This window comes from Nelumbo lutea, chromosome 2, assembly GCF_056320005.1.
Source record: "Nelumbo lutea isolate HS-2025 chromosome 2, American lotus-T2T, whole genome shotgun sequence".
NCBI lineage: Eukaryota > Viridiplantae > Streptophyta > Magnoliopsida > Proteales > Nelumbonaceae > Nelumbo > Nelumbo lutea.
This window is the reverse complement of record NC_142685.1, coordinates 2,750,988-2,770,494: the sequence shown is the minus strand read 5'-3', so window position 1 is coordinate 2,770,494 and position 19,507 is coordinate 2,750,988. Positions and strand designations below refer to the sequence as shown.

The window sequence follows — 19,507 nt, the reverse complement described above, 5'->3', positions numbered from 1 at the left end:
GTTGGGAAATTTTTTAAGCAAAGCCGACCAAAAATACTATAAAACTGACTAACTCGAGTTGAGTTGGTTGCTTTTATTAGTTTGATGAACAACCCTGGCTAAAAGTAATTATTATTATTATTTTTGTATTGTAAAAAAATATTAAAAGTAGTATATAAAATATAAATATGTATTAATTATTTAACAAGTTAAAAATATAAAATGAATGTATACTCTTATGTGTTTCAATTGTTTAGCTTTTGCTTAACAAATACCGTGCATTGCACAGGTCCCCGCTAGTTAACTCTAGAAAACTAAATGAAACAAATGCATATAAAAAGCTAATGGATTTTAAGGAAAATCTACAATACCCGGAAGATATGATTACATAGATCAAACAAAGAAAAACTTTGGTCATTGGCGCCAACATCCTGGGCTGTTGAGAATGTGTTTGGACATGACAAGTTACCATGGGTGGGGGCAAAAGAGTAATTGCCCTCAATATTCAGTCTGACCAAAAAGACAAGGAAGGAACCATTACAAAGAATTTAATATGACCTTTGTCATGCCCAAAAAGAGTCTTTTCCAACAGCTTTTACAGCCTTGTGTCTGGAATATCTACATACTAATGAGCTTTATTTCATAGTGAGATATTCCTTGTACAAGGCTGCAAGAGAGTGTTCCAATAGTGTTAGCATGGACTTGCATTGACTGAAGCCGAATTCACCCAAAATAGGAATGACAACGGGATAGGTTTGGGGCAGTGACCATACTTCCTTATCCCTGCCAGAGACAAAAATAACCCTCCGTCCCTAATTTTGGATGACCTGAATCCCTGAAAATTTTAAATTAAAAGATTTCTATAAAACGGATTTACTTAAAATAAGAGAAATTTTTAAAAATATAAAAATATTTTAAATATATTTTGATATATATATATATATAATATAAATAATATAACTTATACAATAAATAATATATATCATTGGAGTTGGAGTGGGGCAAGGAATTCACTCACCATCCCCGACCCAATGGCATTGGGGAAACCAGTTACTAGATGGGGACAGAAAATTTGCCATCCCTACCCAAAAGCCTTGCCAATTTCTCATGAAACCCCCAATCGATTGATTGGTTACAAGTTTTTCCAATATCATAGTCAATAAATCATAGAAATTTAATACGACAATTTGTTGATGTGTGCTTGTGTATCCGATGCATGTGTCAGTATGTGTTAAAGATTTTCCAAACAAGCCCCAAAGTCTTGGGGCCATCCCAAAAGAAAAGTCTACTGGTCATCTGGTGAGTGGTGAGGAGAAAGCACCTTGTCCAATAGTCCATGGCATCTCCATTCTCCAGTGTCATGAAACAAGATTGTATCATAACGGGCACTTTGACAATGTGCATCAAAAGTCGGGACCAAAGGTTTACCGGGGCAAGTTGTTATTAAAATTAACGATTAACCGGGCTTAGTGATCCATGAAATGGTGTGAAGATGTATTTATTAAATTATTGTAATAGTCAGTAATTATTAATTATTTATAATTAGTAATTTCAGTAATTAAAGGAAAATACTGTCCTTATTACGGACCTGGGTTGCTCTCACGTGGAATTTATTTGCATCGGTTTCATTTACAGAGAGCACCCATTTCCTATTTCATTTCTATCAAACCAAACAGAGCCTTGGGGTTTAGCCTTCAAAATATGGCTAAAAAAAATCTAAAAGCTGCGTTGTTTGCACTCTAATATAAACTATACACCTTGTTCAGTTTTACTTTTGTTTGCAACTATGATTTGCACTCTTATTTAATACAAAATTTATATATATATATATATATATATATATATATATATATATATATATATATATATATATATATATATATATATTCACATTTGCATTCATCATTAGTGTAAAATGTTGCATCTCAAAATCTGACAGCAAAACTAATACCACTTTTGTCTACCTCAATTCTTTCTCATATAAACTGCTCATCACATCATCTTGCTTTTTACCTCACTCCCAAACACAAATAACCCTCTTCCTCTCTCCATTCTCTTTGCATATAAGGTGAGGATAGATCATTTTACTTATTGTTTTTTTACTTTTCACAAACAAGAAGATCAATATATTAGCAAAGAATGCATTCCCATGCAATTACACCCATTTTATTTGCACTCCCATGCATTTGCACCACAACAAATTTTAACCAAATGCAATTAAAAGCAGAATACAATGTGTTCCAATGTTGCTGTTCTTTTTTTAGATTTATGTGGAGACCAATGAAAGATTATTTTCTTGGGTACCCATAGATGGGGTGGGAGGAGTTGCCAACCTTTGAATGGGACAAAAAATGCCTCTTTTAATAATGAATTTTTATGGCTAAAGTGACCATTACCTTATTTACATTGGAAATAAAAGAACATGGGTAAATGTACTTACCTAGATGAATGTTTACCGGGTAAGTAACTTAACGAAAAGCAAATAGGGCCTTAGTCTATTTCTAATTGTAAGTGTTGAAAATGCAACTTCAATTATTACTTTTCACCCCATTTAATCACATATCATTATTAAATCTCATTTTCTCTTATTAAATCCTATATTTGAGTTATTTTTACTAATAAATGCTACTAATATGATCTATATCAATATTTTTAATAATATAAACCCATATGTTTTACAAATGATTAAAAAACAAAATCATTCTTTATCCAAGTGGTGACTAAGCAATTCAACCATGTGAATCAAATTGATCAATTTATGAAGTCATAGTTAGGTAATAAAATTTTAAAATAGAAATAAGTATATAAATTTATAAAAATATAAAAAAAGTAGACACGTTTATGATATTTTTATTAACCAAAATTAAAAAATAAGTGTAATAAACAAGATATATTTTTATTGACATTGGAATATGAAAATTAATAATGAATAGTTCAACTTTTGAGTTAAATGTGTTAACCTTTGATGTCATAAATAAATAATAAAAATTAATAAATATAAAACTATAAAAAATAAAAAATGCATTATTTTTGCAAAAAAAAAAAACATTTGGGCCTATGTATAATATTATATATTTATCATATTAAATAAAAAGTAAGTGTGATACATCAACATTATTTTTTATACGCAGAAAAACAATAAAAATTATAGCAAAAATTGAACACATATATAATTCTATATTTACACTACTATTGAAAATATAAATAAGGTTGTGAAACTTTCTTTTGACAAAAATAATCATTTTTGAAATTTAGTCCCTCTACTTAAGTTTTACATTTTTTTTTGATAAATGAACAAAAAAAAAAAACACCAAAAAGATAAACATTACAAAAAAAAAAGAATCTAGCTAAGCAGATAGACTTGCTAATAATAATTGAAACTCCAAAACTTGTTATAATTATTACATATTTGGATGAAATATTTATATAATTAAATTTAGATTTTGCAATATGCATCCATTTAAAAATAAAAAATAAGGAATACGTAAAATCTATAAAAAAATTGATATGTTATTATCATTATTTAAATTTGTCACGTGTACGATTTCTACTCTATAAAATGATTGATCATAATTTCCAATGAGGATAAGAAAGCCGGCCCGGCAACGGCAAGAAAGTGAGAGACAGAGAGACAGGATATGGAAAGGGCACATGGCAATAAACCACGCAAGGGATTATGATTTCACGATTTCACGAGCCCGAAGTGTCTAAAAACTGGAGATCTCGGAAGGGGTTTCGCGCCACGTGTGGCATGCATCTCTTTTGCGTTTTAATACACGATAACAAAGCTGAAATCAGAGCAGTCCATTCGAACAGCCATCATAGCCTTACATTGGTAATATGCATAGAAGTACAGAAATATTCTCGATGTAAGGTTATAAAGGCTATTCGAAGAGTGTTCGAACGGACTTTGCTTTGACCGAAGGAATAAAGATACAAGTCTCTCCCTCTCCCCCTGATTTTCCAGTGACGTGGCCTCTTCTCTATCGCTTCAAAGCTGACCAAACATTAGCCGTGCAAACTCTCAACTCCACATTTTATTTCTTTTCCTTCCTTGCCTCCTATTCGCGACTCTCTCTCGTGTTTTCTAAGTAAGATGGATATACACAGTGTGCCACCTCAGCTTTCCTCTGTCTCTTTTTAACTTTATTTTCCCCTCCCTCTCTTTCTCTCTGGTCTCAAACCAGTCCTGTCCACCGGCCCAAAACAATCCCACCATTCTCAGCCACCGGCGGAGTCAGCCCACGGTTTAAGTAAATAAACCAACCCATCGTTGATAACAAGTTCAGGAAGCAGAAAAAAAGGGATAAAAAAATCTGGGACGACGGAAGAAGCTTCAGAGTTTTCAAATCCCACTCGCTCGCTTGGCTATCTATTCTACCGTCCGGTTACACTTTCTTATTCCAACTCGATCAAGTGCCCGGGTGAAGATGCTAACATGAGCACCCTTAAATGATTCGCAATAGGTTTTTCTTTCTCCTCCCTCGGTTGATCTGATATTGCTGTTTGTTTTTCTTCTTGGTTTCTCCTCTCTTGATATTGCTGCTATTTTGTTTCTCTTCTCCTTTTCCGATAAAACGGTTTCCGGCACTAAAACTATTACTAGATTTGGAATTGTCGGTTAGTCGTCTTACATCTCTGACTACTACCGTGTATGCATTTATTTATATTTTTCTCTTGCTGTTTTTGGATTAGATATAACGCTGTTTTTGGATTAGATATAACGTGCCCAACCATGTATACAGGATAATACCGACAACTATTCCATTCTCGCGCTCCTTCAAGAATTAGATTTTGTTTTCCGAGGGACGCAAAACATTTTAAGCCAAACTTCTGCGCTTTGATCTTTAGTTGCGAATGGAGACGTCGTCGGCGATCGATACAGTAGAAGATGAAGAAACCCTAATCTGTTCCTCTCCTTCAGACTATTAAAAAAGCTAGAATTAGAGTCTTTGGGAGGATGAAAAGATTTGATCAGGTTCTGCTGGATCTAGTTTTAGTGAAACGAAGAAGGGCGACGACCTTTGTGCCCCTTTTTCGTGCTTGTAAAGTTTATTAACGGAGTCCAATTTGGGTGGGGCGCCGGGGGGGGGGGGACTTTGTCTTAATTGGAGTTTGCGGCAATACTCTATGGTGGTCGTTAATAGCTGATGTGAGAATTTGATTTTTGTTGATTCCATCGAATTGCATTGCCATGGATTGTCAAGAGGATGATATACTGAACAAAGGCGACGGTGGTAATAACATCAATAAGAATCCCTTTCTCGACCGCAGCAAAGTAAGGATTCTTTTGTGTGATAATGATGCTAAGAACTCTGAAGAGGTCTTTGCACTTCTGTGCAAGTGCTCCTACCAAGGTATATTTTTCTTTTTGTGCACTATTCGCTTGTATCGCCCCTTATTTATGGGAAGTATCTTCTTCTTAGCCTGGACTTGATTACTTTCTTTTCTTTTTCTTTCTGAACCAAAGTTAATTGTTTTTTCAAACTCGATAACTTTCAATTTTGTTGGCATTATTAGGGAATTATTGTTATCGGATTAAATTACTGAAAAATTTGTAATTTGGTTAGAAAATAATGGCAAGATTTTATTTGGTAAAGACGGGTGAGCACAATATATATTTACTTTCTTTATTCTTATTTATTATCTACCCTTTTGTGTAAATTGTGAAGCTCACAAATATCTACAACTAGAGGAAGAGAATCAGAATTTAGATTGTATAAGACATTGCAAGGGGTTGACTTATTTAAGTGCTATATCTTTTTCCAAATGTAGAAAAGGGGCTTGAATCCCTGTACCCAAGGAGCTTTTACTCAACTATATATATATATTTTTTTGCATTCCTAGTACCTTACAGGTGGTTTGGTGCTTTAGACAATTGCGTCCTTGGCTCTAGTTCGAAGTTTGATACAAATTTTACCGAGAGCAAGTCTGCACTGCCAATCTTTTCCGACATTGGGAATTTGGTTTTCTTGCTGTTCTCGTTTTCTTTTCTATATGAGAGAAAGGTTTTCCCTTTCTCCTTATTTTTGTCATTTTAAGAGTGCTTTGTATGCTACTTATCAGTGGGTCAGATCTCCACATTCCTTTTATCTTTTGCTTAATATACTTGAAACTACATGAGACAATGAGAAACTTATGTACTGACTATGAGTATCCATCACTTTACAGTAACTAAAGTGAGGTCACCACGCCAGGTGATTGATGCACTAAATGCAGAGGGGCCTGATATAGATATAATACTTTCTGAAGTTGACCTCCCAATGTCTAAAGGCTTGAAGATGTTGAAATACATTATGCGGAATAATGAGTTGCGGCACATTCCCATCATCAGTAAGCTTCTTTCCTTGTTATTTCCATGCCATTTTTCTTCTCAAGTTAGACTGTAGGCTGATCCTCATTGTTCTCTTTCTTTTCTTTTTCTTAGTGATGTCTGCCCAAGATGAGGTTTCCATTGTCATCAAGTGCTTAAGGCTTGGAGCAGCTGATTATCTTGTGAAACCATTACGTACTAATGAACTACTAAATTTGTGGACTCACATGTGGAGAAGACGACACATGGTTTGACACATTATACCTGAGCAATTTGCTATTCCGTTGGTCTTTACTGCTGTTAAATTTCCAAGTTATATTGTTATGCAAGGAAAAGATCTAAGGTTCCTTCCCATGAACAACATACTGATACAAGTACATGTAGAGCATGTGCAGGGATCAGTACCCACCATTAGCTGAGTCCTTCCTTGTAGATCTTTGCTAAATATTAGTGCTATTATAAATTGTTAATATTTCTGTTGTTTACATTTTATCTAGTGCCTATAATCATATATTTATTGCATCCTCCGAGCCATTGAAAACAAGGAAGTAGCAATCAAAAAGTAAAACAAAATAGTGAGCAAATTTTACAAGGATGGGGTCTGTTGGCTGCATATTCCACCTCCCCGGATATGTTCCCTGTATTGCATTAGTAACCTTACTTGGAGTTTAACTAATGGATGAACCTTGTCCATTCAAAAGGATATTAAGAGATGAATTGTGATTTTCATTTGGGTTTTCAGCTTGGTCTGGTGGAAAAGAACATCTTGAATTGCGACTTTGATTTGGTAGGCTCAGATCCAAGTGATGCAAATACAAACAGCACAACCCTATTCTCAGATGACACTGATGACAAGTCCAAGAAGAATACCTTAATGGAAATAGATATTTCAAAGAATCAGGAATGTGATGTAAGTACTATTCTATGTTAGCAATTTACACAACTCTATTTTAACACAATCACTTATAAAAAAAAAGCTCTATTTTACCACTGAACTGCAGTTCATTTATGCTCCTTTATGCTGTAGCCTTCCTGTGCATCCTTATCAGTAGCTTGCCCGTTTTTAGACTGTCTTGGAGGAAGGGATAAGGCATTATGGGCATGTTTCATGTTAAAATGTCTGCACATGTGAATTGCATTTATACTGATGTGGTCTCTCCATTACACAGGCTGCCCATTGATAGATGTAATTTTTGGGCCATAGGAATAGAATAAAAGTAGTCCATCAATCATCAACTGGGATTCATGATCAAGTTTTCCTCTGTGCTAGAAACCTGTGGTGGTTATATTATAATGGTCTCAAGGCTATATTTAGGAATACATTGGTCATTGTTATTTTATAGCAATTCCGGGGCTATCACATATTCCCTAAAAAGAGATCCTTCATCCTATCCTAAGCATGAGTCTGAATTCTTGTATGGTTCTGCCTCAAGATATTGTTCTGTTAAGCTTATTTATGAAGGTCATGGAATCTTACATGCAGCAGGATCTACTTAAAAGGTTGAACTTTCTCATACTGTTGTAGTAGCAATCAAGGTTCAAAATATCACAATGTATTGGGTCGTATTGGCCGTTACATATCATTCTGACAAGAACCCGATACACGAAACATGTATAAATCCTTTGTTCCATTTCTTTTCGTACGTATCGGCTGTTACAGTTCCGTATCGGGCTGTTTCGGATCTGTATCGACCGATACGGGCGCAAAACAGTCTGATACAGTTCGATACATTTGATCGTTTCGGCTGTTTAAGTCTAATTTCTCTTTCATTAATTAGTCAATTACTCCAAAGCAAATTTAAATTTAAATTTGAATTTTAGCGCTTAATTCAGATTCTCTCATTAATTCCTTTAAATAATGAGCCCCTCTCATTAATTTTGTTTTGTTAGTGTAAAAACTTCAAATTTTAGCTATAGCAAGATTTGAACCTTGGTCACTTGATTTTAACAACCGCAAGTTTGCCAATGAGCCACACATATTTGTTTGCTATGCTCATATGTGTTTTTAATTTTAAGTAAATTTTCACTTATCTTAATGAGTGACAAGTGTTTATTAATAAATGCTACAATTAATTATTAAAATCTATATACTAATAATTATTAAGATTAATTATATTGTTTTTTTGAAAATTGGCATTCACATTTTAGCTTTTTTGTTTTACATTTTAGTTATTCCATCATTTTTCAACGGTTACTAATTGTGTCCCGATATGTCACATATATAAACCATTAAATTATGTTTTTTTTTTTTTACATTTAAATGACTTATTTACAATCATATAAAATTTGTAACTATTGTTAGTAATATACTTTTTAGGATTTATTTGAGTTTTCTACTATATTTATGCGTATCTTGATTTTTCATTCGTATCCAAAGTGTATCGCGATACATCTCTTAAAATTGTCTTTCCAGTACACCTTGCGTTTCTGATACTTTGAACCTTGGTAGCAATGCTGTTCTAAATTTTATTACCTAAAGGTTTCATGCTGAATTGCTGATTACTGCTGTTATTTTTGCAGTATTATAGATATCAATTTTTATGTTATCCTGAATAGTGTCTTTACTAGTATGTGTTTAACTTCATGTTCAATTAATGTTGTTTAAGCTGTGTTTCTTGTATATCTGTTTGTTTCCTTCTTCAGACTAATGTCCCTGCCTCTGAAGAGCCTCTGCTGAAAATCTCATCTGAGTGTCAACCTGGTGTGCTAGGGATAACCAATGGGCAAATAGGTGACAACTGGTCCCACTTAACAAATAGTGCTTAATTTATTCTTTTATTTTTCTTGTTTATAGGGCTAATTTAACAGGTTACACTTTTCAGAAACTCCAGTTTTATATGTCATTTTTGGTTGCTTATAGAAAATGATAACCGTTGAACTATTGTTGATATTGTGGAAGAAACCGATCTTTGATTTTCTTCATGACATATCTGGTATTTCATGAGGTGCTGAAATTTGTAGTTTCATTAACTAAACTGAATCTTCATTTTTTATTCTTTATATATTCCTGTTTCTTTTTCCTTTTGGAATCTGAAAACTACCAAATGCCAAGAACTTTCATGTCAAAAGATTCATCTACTTACCCTTTGCTCTTCTAAAGAAAAGTAAGTCCAACAAGTATTGTTTCAGGGAAGATTTCATCATGTCCAAAGAAAAGTGAACTCAAGGTAGGTGAGTCTTCGGCTTTCTTTACCTATGTCAAATCAAGCTTGCCCACCAACGACTCTCAGAAGGTTGGTCCCATAGATGACAATGCTGCTCAATCAGTATACTCCAGCAGGGACAAACTTCCCTTCTGGTGTAAAGAAGCAAGTGATGATGCACAGAGATGTGAAAATAGAGAGGGGTGGAAGAACTCCTTGAGGGGATTTAGTCGTCAAAGCAGTGATATTGGTCTTGATTCCACCTCTGCTGAGAGATCTTGTACTCCCCTGAACTTAAGGGAGAAAGAACACTCTATGTTATTTTTGCGTCCAAGCAATGAGTCCCAAGTTGATGTTTCTGGTATACCATTACAAACTCCATCATATTATTTGTCAGGAATGATGAATCAAGTTATCATGCCATCATCAGGGCAACTGTACCCACAGAATCTCCAAGATTTGCCAAAGCATTCACCTATGCTGCCTCAGTATAGTCATCTTCCACAATGTCCTCATTTACCTGTCATGGCATCTTTCCCCTATTACCCAGTAAGTGTATGTCTACAACCAGATCAAATGCCCACAAGCCACATTTGGCAGTCAATGGGAAGTTCATCTTCCACTGAAGTGAAAACAGGTCGATTTGAAAGAAGAGAGGCAGCATTGATCAAGTTTAGGCAGAAGAGGAAAGACAGATGTTTTGACAAGAAGATTAGGTATGTCAATCGAAAACGACTTGCTGAAAGGAGGCCACGTGTGCGGGGACAGTTTGTGAGGCAGGTGAATGGTGTAGATGTGGATCCTAGTGCCCAGCCTGCCACTACTGATGATTATGATGAAGATGAAGAGGATGAAGATGATGAGCACGTATCTAGGGATTCTTCTCCTGAGGATCATGTTTCAGGATCCTAATGTTAAAGCCTTGGTTAGTGCTTAGTAGCTCTTTTAATTTCTTCAAAGCTCCATCTTGTTGTTATTCAGAAGCTTTCATAGGCACATTAAGTCATTTCTGGAAGTCTTCTCCAGTGTATACTGATTCAACTGACAGCTGAAAGGGAGGGAAAGTGCCTAGGTGACACCAGAATGAAGCATCGAAGGGTCTATCAGGATTCAGGTATGGCATTTTCTACTTAATAGACATGTATACTTTTCCTTTGCTTTATCCTAAACTAGTGGGGACCCGTGCGATACATGGGATTTGTTAAGTTAAAGATAAACGGTAGAAACATAGTATAAAATTGTTTTATATAATACTTAATAATCATTTATATTTTATATACTACTTTTAATAATTTTTTTACTATACAAAAATAACAATAATTAATTTTAGATAGGATTGTTTATCAAACTCAGAGATGGCAATTTTCTCCATTTCCCCGATCCCTGTGGGGATCTGCCTCGAATGGGGCGGGGATGGGGGTGATTTTCCCCCCATAGGGATGGAGATGGGGAAGTTTTCATCCTCGTTGGTAGAGACGGAGAGAGCACTCCCTACCCTGTGGGGACCCCGATCCCCGCTCCATGGGATCCTTGCTAATATATATGTATATATAAGCATATACTTTTTTTTATCAGTAAAAATCTTTCATTAATAATAGAGAGATTAAGATACAATAGCTAAAGATTGCATAGGAAATTGCAATCTCTAGCAATCAGTTTCAATTCTGCCCAATACAATGAAGATCTATTTGCCCCTTGTTTTGCTAGGGTATCCGCCATCCCATTTGCATCCCTTTTAATCCAACCAAACCGAGAGTTGAACTTCCTTGCAAGTGTGTCAATTTCTCTGAAAATAAACTTGAGCTTTTGAGGTGCTGATGTGATGTTTTTGGCCCAAGAGATGACCAATAGAGAGTCTCCTTCAATTTCTAAGTCTGTTGTTACTATCTGCTCAGCCATCTTTCGACCTTGAAGTAGGGCTAGAGATTCAGCATATTGGTCCAGAGTAGAGTGCCACCACCACACGCAAATAATTTCTAAACACACCCCCTATGCCTGCCCTTCTAGGGTAGCCAAGAGAACTCCCATCAAAATTCAGTTTTAGTTTGTTCCGTGTTGGTGGCTTCCATTCCATGCTTACAAGAACTTCAGGTACATCTGCTTGTGCTATTTCAACCCAATTCCTTAGTATCTCATTCGTTTATATATGCATATATAATATATGTACACATGCGTCTGTATGTTAATATTTTTAATAATATGGTTGAATATGTTTGAATCTTTTTCTAATAGGATTGTAAATTTTAATTATATTATTTTTATTTTTTAAATAAAATAAAAAAGAAAAGCATAATGGTTGGCATTATAAAGAATCATGGGGAGTGGGGATCCCCGCGGGGATGGGGATAACTTTGTCCCCGTTAATGGGGATGGGATTTTCGTAGGGACGGGGATGGGGAGAGTCTCCTCGTCCCTGCCCCGCCCTGTTGCCATTCCTAATCAAAATAATGTAACTAACAAACTCGATTTCTAGTATTTCTAGTTGGCTTTGGCTCAACAATTTCCCAACCCGACTAGGTTGGATCAATTTCGTTTTTGCCATTTGTAAGCTGACTAAAATCGAACAACCCAACCATAGATATATATTTATATTTTATATTTTAAATATATTTTTTTAATACTAGAAAGAGGGAAAATTCCAATATTTTTTAAGCTAAAATATTTTATATCATAAATTTATTTTTTAATAATGCTATTGTAATTTTTAAAATCTAAACTTAATTTTTAAATTTAATTTTTTTAAGTTTAAATCTTTTGAACCGACCGACCAAACCACAAATTGACCCAAACTGATAGAACCTGAGTGACCAACTCCCCAACCTGACCAAGTCGATTTGGTTGGCCAAACAACCCACAACTGAATTGAACCAACCCGTGAACAGTAGTAATCTTCAATAATTATTAAAAATTTATAGCAAAAATACACTAAATTAAATTCAAAAAGCTAAATAATAATAGTTTAAACTCCAATAATTATTGAAAATTTTCTATTAAATAACAAAACAAAAATAACTTATACATAATTATTGAAAATACATTTATCACAAAAAACAATAAATAATTAATGAAATACAATAAATATAAATTTTAGTATATATAAATATATAATAAATATAGATTAAGTTTTTAAAATTATTATTAGTAAAACATTATTTTTTTGAAATTTATTTCTAGAATTATTAATTGGTATAAATAAAATTAGTTATTTACAATATTATTTATTTTATTGAAATAATATCATTGTTTGAAATTTTAAATATTAATTACTCGATGAATTTAATAATCCATAAAATTATAGTACTATTAATACATAATTTTGTTATTTTAACTATTTAAAATCTAGTTATATTAAATATTTCGTTATTTAAAATACTTTGTTATTTAACTATGTATTCTATTTATAATAAGTGAAAGTTTTTTAATAACAATTAAAAATGTATTATTAATTGATTTAAAATATTAATTTTAATATTTTTATTGAAATATTTAAATAATATTTCATTTTTAATGTTTGATTTTTATTATTTGAATAACATTTAGATTGAGTAATGCAGAAAATCATAATTCATATTGTTTATACATAATTTCGTGATGGATTTTGTAAAAATATATAATTATTAATAATATGAATATTATGAAATCGATTATAATTTTTTTGTCTTTTTAATAAATATTTTAAACATATATAATTTTGTTATTATATATAAATAATACTTAATTTTTTTAATTCAAACTTTCTTTAGATAGATTTAGATAAAAAGTGGGGGAGAAGATAAATAAGAATTAGAGATAATTTAGGAGAGAATCTCTCTACTAAATTAGAGATAACTTAGGAGAAAGTTGGGGATAGTGGGGGAGGTTTGTTTTGGAGAAATTGTGTGTGTGTGAGAGAGAGAGAGAGGGAGATTTTAGGAAGATTTTTTTTTGGGAAAGTATAGTTTCTAATTGGTAGTTCTAAAAATGACATGGATCATGATTAAAAAATTAAAAAATTCTAAAAAAAGGAGAGATTTCTATACTTCCTTTTTTGTGTGGAATTTTGTTACTAGAATGGCAGATATCTAACTTGAGGATTTGATGAGCATGGTATCCTTTGTTTTCTTTTGCATCTGAACCAGTCCTAGTTTTGTTGTGACATAGTAAATCCTAAATATTTCTCCTTTTTCCACCTCTCTACCCCCAAAAAGCAAAAAAAAAAAAAGAAAAAAGAAAAAAAAGAAAATAAAGGGTTTTTTCTTTGTCATAAATAATTCTTTATGTTTTTTTTTTCTTCTTTTTAGCATAAATAATTGACTAAATTAGGGCCAATGAAAGGAATCCAGTGAGAGGAACCCTGTGTCCATGTGAAAGGAATCCACTGTTATTGATATTGTTCAAGAATGGAATGTCTGTTGATAACTTTATTAGGGTTCAGCTAGTTTAATTAATCTTACCCTTTTGGATAATGCAATTATGAGCTTCTAGTTCCATCATTGTGTGTGCGTGTGTTTTCGTGGTTGTTTGATAATGGCTGAAGTGGTTGAACTGAATGCCATGTTGGTTTGATTCCTATGCTCCTAAATATTTTATTATATCACTTTTTTTTCCATCAAAAACAAAGCAGTAAGTCATTAGTTTAGTTAGTCATTATCAAATAGCCCATTAGGTTAGGATGGCAATTCGATCAGTTGTCTATGAAATGGACTGTGGACAGAATAGCAGGCAAATAACATTAAAAATGACCTTAATAATCTGCTTTTCATAAAATATCTGATTAGTGGCTTGGGATGGATTTTCTTCTTGGCAATACGCAATCATCTTGAGGAAAGTTTCTTAACTAACTAGACCCCCCCCACCCCCCACCTCACACCAAAAGAAAAAAGAAAAAGAAGTTTGTCATCGTATCTGTATCTGGTGGTGGTTTTTCAACAAATATATTACAAGAATGGGGGATATGGGTAGTACCTTGGAGTCTCGTAAAGCCCAAAGAGATGATGGCATCTTATAACTATCTCAGAGAAAACCTCAAAACATATTGTGCTTTAAAATACAATTCTTCATTAACTTGGAAAAGATGAGTGGTGACCTTTATTGTTCTTTGTAGGCCCTCATCCAGTTCCAAGTCCTTTTTTCTCTGAGTTATTAGTTGGTAGCCATGGAAAATTAGGCCTCTCCATTCTTTGTGATTGATTTTACTAAAATAAAGTAGGATGATGGATTCAGTCTGTTATTTAGAGAAAACATCCTTCCAGACAAAATTCTGAACGTTGTGTTGTGAAAATGGGGAAAATTTTAGATGATGGTCTACCTACTACAATGCTAATTATCGGATTATTTTTGTTTATTTCTTGAGTGATATGTTCAATTTACATATTAGTATTCATGATGATGATCAAACAAGTTTCAGAGAAGTTTTCCCTTGCATATTTCTAGGCAAGTCCACAACTGAACAATTACACACTTTTGCAAAATAACTGATGAATAATCAAACACATTTTTAACATTTTTAACTGTCTTCTCATGCTTCAACCAAAAACCAAAGTTTTGTTCAGTGTTTTAAATGGCATGGGTGTGTCTCATTTTGGGGGGCGTGCTTGCCATGACCCATGACCTATGCTGAGATGAACTCTTATATGAGATTGAAAAGTCAATTTACTATATTGTAGGTTGTACCACTTTTGTTGTAATAACTAAATATATGGTTGATTGTGGATTAAAAATGGAGTCAAATTCATTTTTTCTATATGCTTGATCTTTTACTGTATATTTTAATTTATGATAAATTTCTAAAAATAATATTATAACTTATGTTGTAGTTCAACTCAATTTAACCTTCTCTATGATTATATGATATATATAATTATAATTTTCAAAACCTTGTCATATCTACCACTTATTCTGCACCTTCAGATTGAATGGAAAATAATATACATGTACAGCTATTGCAATGTGGCTGTAATGACTTCCACACGAGGACAGCCTGGACTATCCTTGAGAGTAAATTTGCTGGCATTGAGGATTGAATAGGGTTTGTTAATATTGCCTACACCCTAAGGCTCAGTTTGGAAGGAGTACAAATATAAATTTGTAGAGTACAAAACCTTGTATTTTGTATTATTTTATATGTATTTGCGCTGTACATATTTGTATTTGTACTCTTTTCAAACTGAGCCTAAGTGGAAACACATTTGAAATTTGGTTTTTTAAGATATGGAGGTTATTTCCCTGCTATGCAGCCAAAAAAGGGGCAGCCCAGTGCATGAGGCTCCCGCCAACTTTCTCCTTGTTATAACTTGTTAGGAATGAAACTTGGTCTTGTAGAAATATATGTTGTCCAGTACCTACATAATAAATGACTAATTAACTAAAATAATATAAAAAATTATATTTTTAGCATTATAAAACATACCATTTCCTAAAGATAATAAAAGCCAATAGAATGCTATTGGTATCTAAAACAGCCATTTTAGGAGTAGTTGGGTAGAAGTTAAATATGAAAAAAACGATTTAATGGGCACACAAGTTTCAGTTGGAGGAAATTTTTATAAAGATTTTGTCTTGCAAGTTACATCCCTTTTGTTTTACTGAAAATTTAGAAATGCCCATGCCAGTAATTTCCCCCTATTTTTTAGCTGTTTATTGATTTCGTGCAGAGACATTGGGATTTGTAGCAAGGACCTGACCTGGAGTTTTGAGCATATATGAACAGCCAGCTTGGACATCGCACATAGATGATGTGTTTCCAGTCAGGTTGGGAAAATAATGCAGGTTTTTCTTTTGCACTAGTCAATTTATTTTGACAAACGAAATTGTTCCGCTGCATTCTATTCTGATTTCCCCTCATTTATAGCGAAAATTACAAACGAAATATGAACATGCAAACCCTCTTGCTTCCTCCCGAGGGGTTGGATGTAAAGGCTGTTTTGCTTGAATTTATAATTTTTTTTTACTCACTGGCTTGAATTTATCATTGTGGCATTTACTCTTTGATAGTTTTTTTTTTTTTTTAATCATGATACTTTCACTCTTTCGTAGTCGAGTTCTTGAAATTTCATTATTTTGTTTGGGAACAAACAAATTTTCTTATAATTGAAATTTGTATATATATTATTTTGTTGTATATACGTTGTTATATAATATTAAGTTATACTTTTCTATTTTCATTTCATCTTTAACTTATTATCTTTTAAAATGAAATTTAACCCGATATTTGAGTTGAAGGTAAGATTTGTATATTTTCTATTAGTCTACCTACGACTAGGAGGCCAATTTTCCCTTTGCCATCGTTTCTTTTCTTCTGCATTTGGGGTCGTAAAACTTTTTGGAGCCGGGTTCAGATCTTCTTTGACCACAAAACACTCTGTACAATTTATTATCATGCATTGGGAGATATTCCCAATGTGCGGCTATGATGTCTTGTGCATTGGATTGAGACCAGCGTTTTGTGGTCAGTAGATCGAGCTCTTTTAAACCCCCTTCCCCTAATAAAACATCGATATGATATTCATTGCTTTGTAAGATGGTGTGCTTGATTGTGGTTGTAGAGTTGTAGCAGATCTGAACTTCGATATTTTCAATGAAATGATCCTACTTCAAAGGCTGGTTTACGCTGTACTGTATTAAAAAAAGAAAATATAAACTTAAAGCAAGAAATAGAGTCCCTTTCAAAGTTGCAGTTGCAATATGGTCCAGCCTTTGTTATCTGCTTTAGTCCTTGATTTATACTTTTTGTTCGAAGTTTGAATCCAGCCTTTGATTTGGGATCATCTCGTTGGACGGCATGGTGGGTCGAAACATTAGAAAAGTATCTGAATCTGGTATATGTTCATGGAAAAGGAACTGGATCTACTATATGTGGATGGTAGTGCCAGTTTCAAAATTCATATTGATACTACCTGCTGCTGTAAACCATGTGGTGAGCTGTTCAATCTGGTCTCTAAGTAATAACTAATAAGCGTCTCCTTTTCTGAGATGCTTCTATAAGTCTGGCGAACCAAAAGTTATAGCCAGTTCACATGTCGAACCAAGGATCAAAGTATTGTGTCGTGGTTACTGAAATGATAAACACTGGACATCAAATAAAGAAATGCTAAATACTGAGTCGAGGCATTTTAGTCCTAACACTGACCTGACCACAGCTACATTCCGCCGTGTATTGGGAACATCTTCCAAATATGGGAGATGTTCCTGATATATCGCTGGCACATGTGAGGTCGGTGTGGAACAGATCCGGATCTGAAAGTTCAGGATATGCAAATTTCACATCGTGAGTATCAACAATGTCAACCTTGATTTGAAGTTAAAACAGCCTCCACCTGGAGTTGTGGCACAAAAAAACTAGATAAATGAAATATGTTTTAGGCTAATGACTTGTCTCCTTTTTGTCATTAAAGTGTTCCCATGAACACCGAGTTTTTAACTGCCAAAAGAAAATAAGTTCTTAAAATAAGGAATGCCAAACACAACCTTATAATCTCTTACCAAAAACCTATCTCCCAATACACCTACTGTTCTCTGTTCTAAATACACATTCTTGCCCTCACAAAGTGCACCTCATACCAACCTTACCGTGCACTCTGTGAGGAACAAATCCAAATTAGTTTTGTCTGTGTAAGAAAAAATGATCGTTGAAGTGCAAGGAGCCAAGTGCCAACTGACTAGCCCTGTGGTTGAATCCCGCCTTGGTAGGGATGAGATCGGATTCAGTACTCTGAAAACCATGCTCACACTGTATTCATAATCACTTGCAATTACATATTGGGAATATTTCCGTCTTCTATTCATAGGGAGATATTTGTAAGTAGCTGTGGGGACAGTGTGATCACGGTCTTGTAAGAATAAGAATTGAATCTGAGTTCCGTAGGGATGACCAGATGGGTTACCCTTGTGTAGTCTTAATTCGCTCCATGAGACTGAAATAAATGAAAAAAAAAAAATGCTCGTTGAAGTTTGTAACCATCGAAATATCGAATTAGAAAGTTCACACCATTTCATGGATCAGTAAGCCCGGTTCTTCGTTAATTTTAATTACTTGCCCCGGTAAACCTTTGGTCCTGACTTTTGATGCACATTGTCAATGTGCCCGTTATGATACAATCTTGTTTCATGACACTGGAGAATGGAGATGCCATGGACTATTGGACAAGGTGCTTTCTCCTCACCACTCACCAGATGACCAGTAGACTTTTCTTTTGGGATGGCCCCAAGATTTTGGGGCTTGTTTGGCAAACCTTTAACACATACTGACACATGCATCGGATACACACAAGCACACATCAACAAATTGTCGTATTAAATTTCAGGACTATGATTTGTTGACTATGATATTGGAAAAACTTGTAACCAATCAATCGATTGGGGGTTTCATGAGAATTGGCAAGGCTTTTGGGTAGGGATGGCAAATTTTCTGTCCCCATCTAGTAACTGGTTTCCCCGATGCCATTGGGTCGGGGATGGTGAGTGAATTCCTTGCCCCACTCCAACTCCAATGATATATATTATTTATTGTGTAAGTTATATTATTTATATTTTATATATATATATATATATATATATCAAAATATATTTAAAACATTTTTATATTTTTAAAAACTTCTCTTATTTTAAGTAAATCCGTTTTATAGAAATCTTTTAATTTAAAATTTTCAGGGATTCAGGTCATCCAGAATTAGGGATGGAGGGTTATTTTTGTCTTTGGCAGGGATAAGGGAGTATGGTCACTGCCCCAAACCTATCCCGTTGCCATTCCTATTTTTGGGTGAGTTCGGCTTCAGTCAATGCAAGTCCATGCTAACACTATTGGAACACTCTCTTGCAGCCTTGTACAAGGAATATCTCACTATGAAATAAAGCTCATTAGTATGTAGATATTCCAGACACGAGGTTGTAAAAGCTGTTGGAAAAGGTCATATTAAATTCTTTGTAATGGTTCCTTGTCTTTTTGGTCAGACTGAATATTGAGGGCAATTACTCTTTTGCCCCCACCCATGGTAACTTGTCATGTCCAAACACATTCTCAACAGCCCAGGATGTTGGCCCCAGTGACCAAAGTTTTTCTTTGTTTGATCTACTGTAATCATATCTTTCAGGTATT

At 33.9% G+C, this 19,507-nt stretch overlaps 1 protein-coding gene across 3 annotated transcripts; it reads left to right on the top strand.

Moving 5' to 3' along the window:
• Positions 1-4,001: 4,001 nt before the first annotated feature.
• On the top strand, positions 4,002-16,370 carry LOC148868089 (two-component response regulator-like PRR1). Of its 3 annotated transcripts, none has more exons than XM_088967395.1 (9): positions 4,002-4,445; positions 4,725-5,336; positions 6,151-6,312; positions 6,407-6,540; positions 7,035-7,202; positions 8,936-9,023; positions 9,422-10,360; positions 10,462-10,549; positions 16,068-16,370. In XM_088967395.1, exons 2-7 carry the CDS (start codon positions 5,174-5,176, stop codon positions 10,345-10,347), a joined length of 1,641 nt encoding a protein of 546 aa, XP_088823521.1. In that variant the 5' UTR covers positions 4,002-4,445; positions 4,725-5,173; the 3' UTR covers positions 10,348-10,360; positions 10,462-10,549; positions 16,068-16,370. The 3 variants fall into 3 exon arrangements, with proteins under 3 accessions (XP_088823521.1, XP_088823522.1, XP_088823523.1); XM_088967396.1 differs by having other exon boundaries at positions 4,047-4,445; positions 16,047-16,370; XM_088967397.1 differs by lacking the exon at positions 4,725-5,336 and having other exon boundaries at positions 4,057-4,445.
• The last annotated feature ends 3,137 nt before the right edge of the window (positions 16,371-19,507 follow it).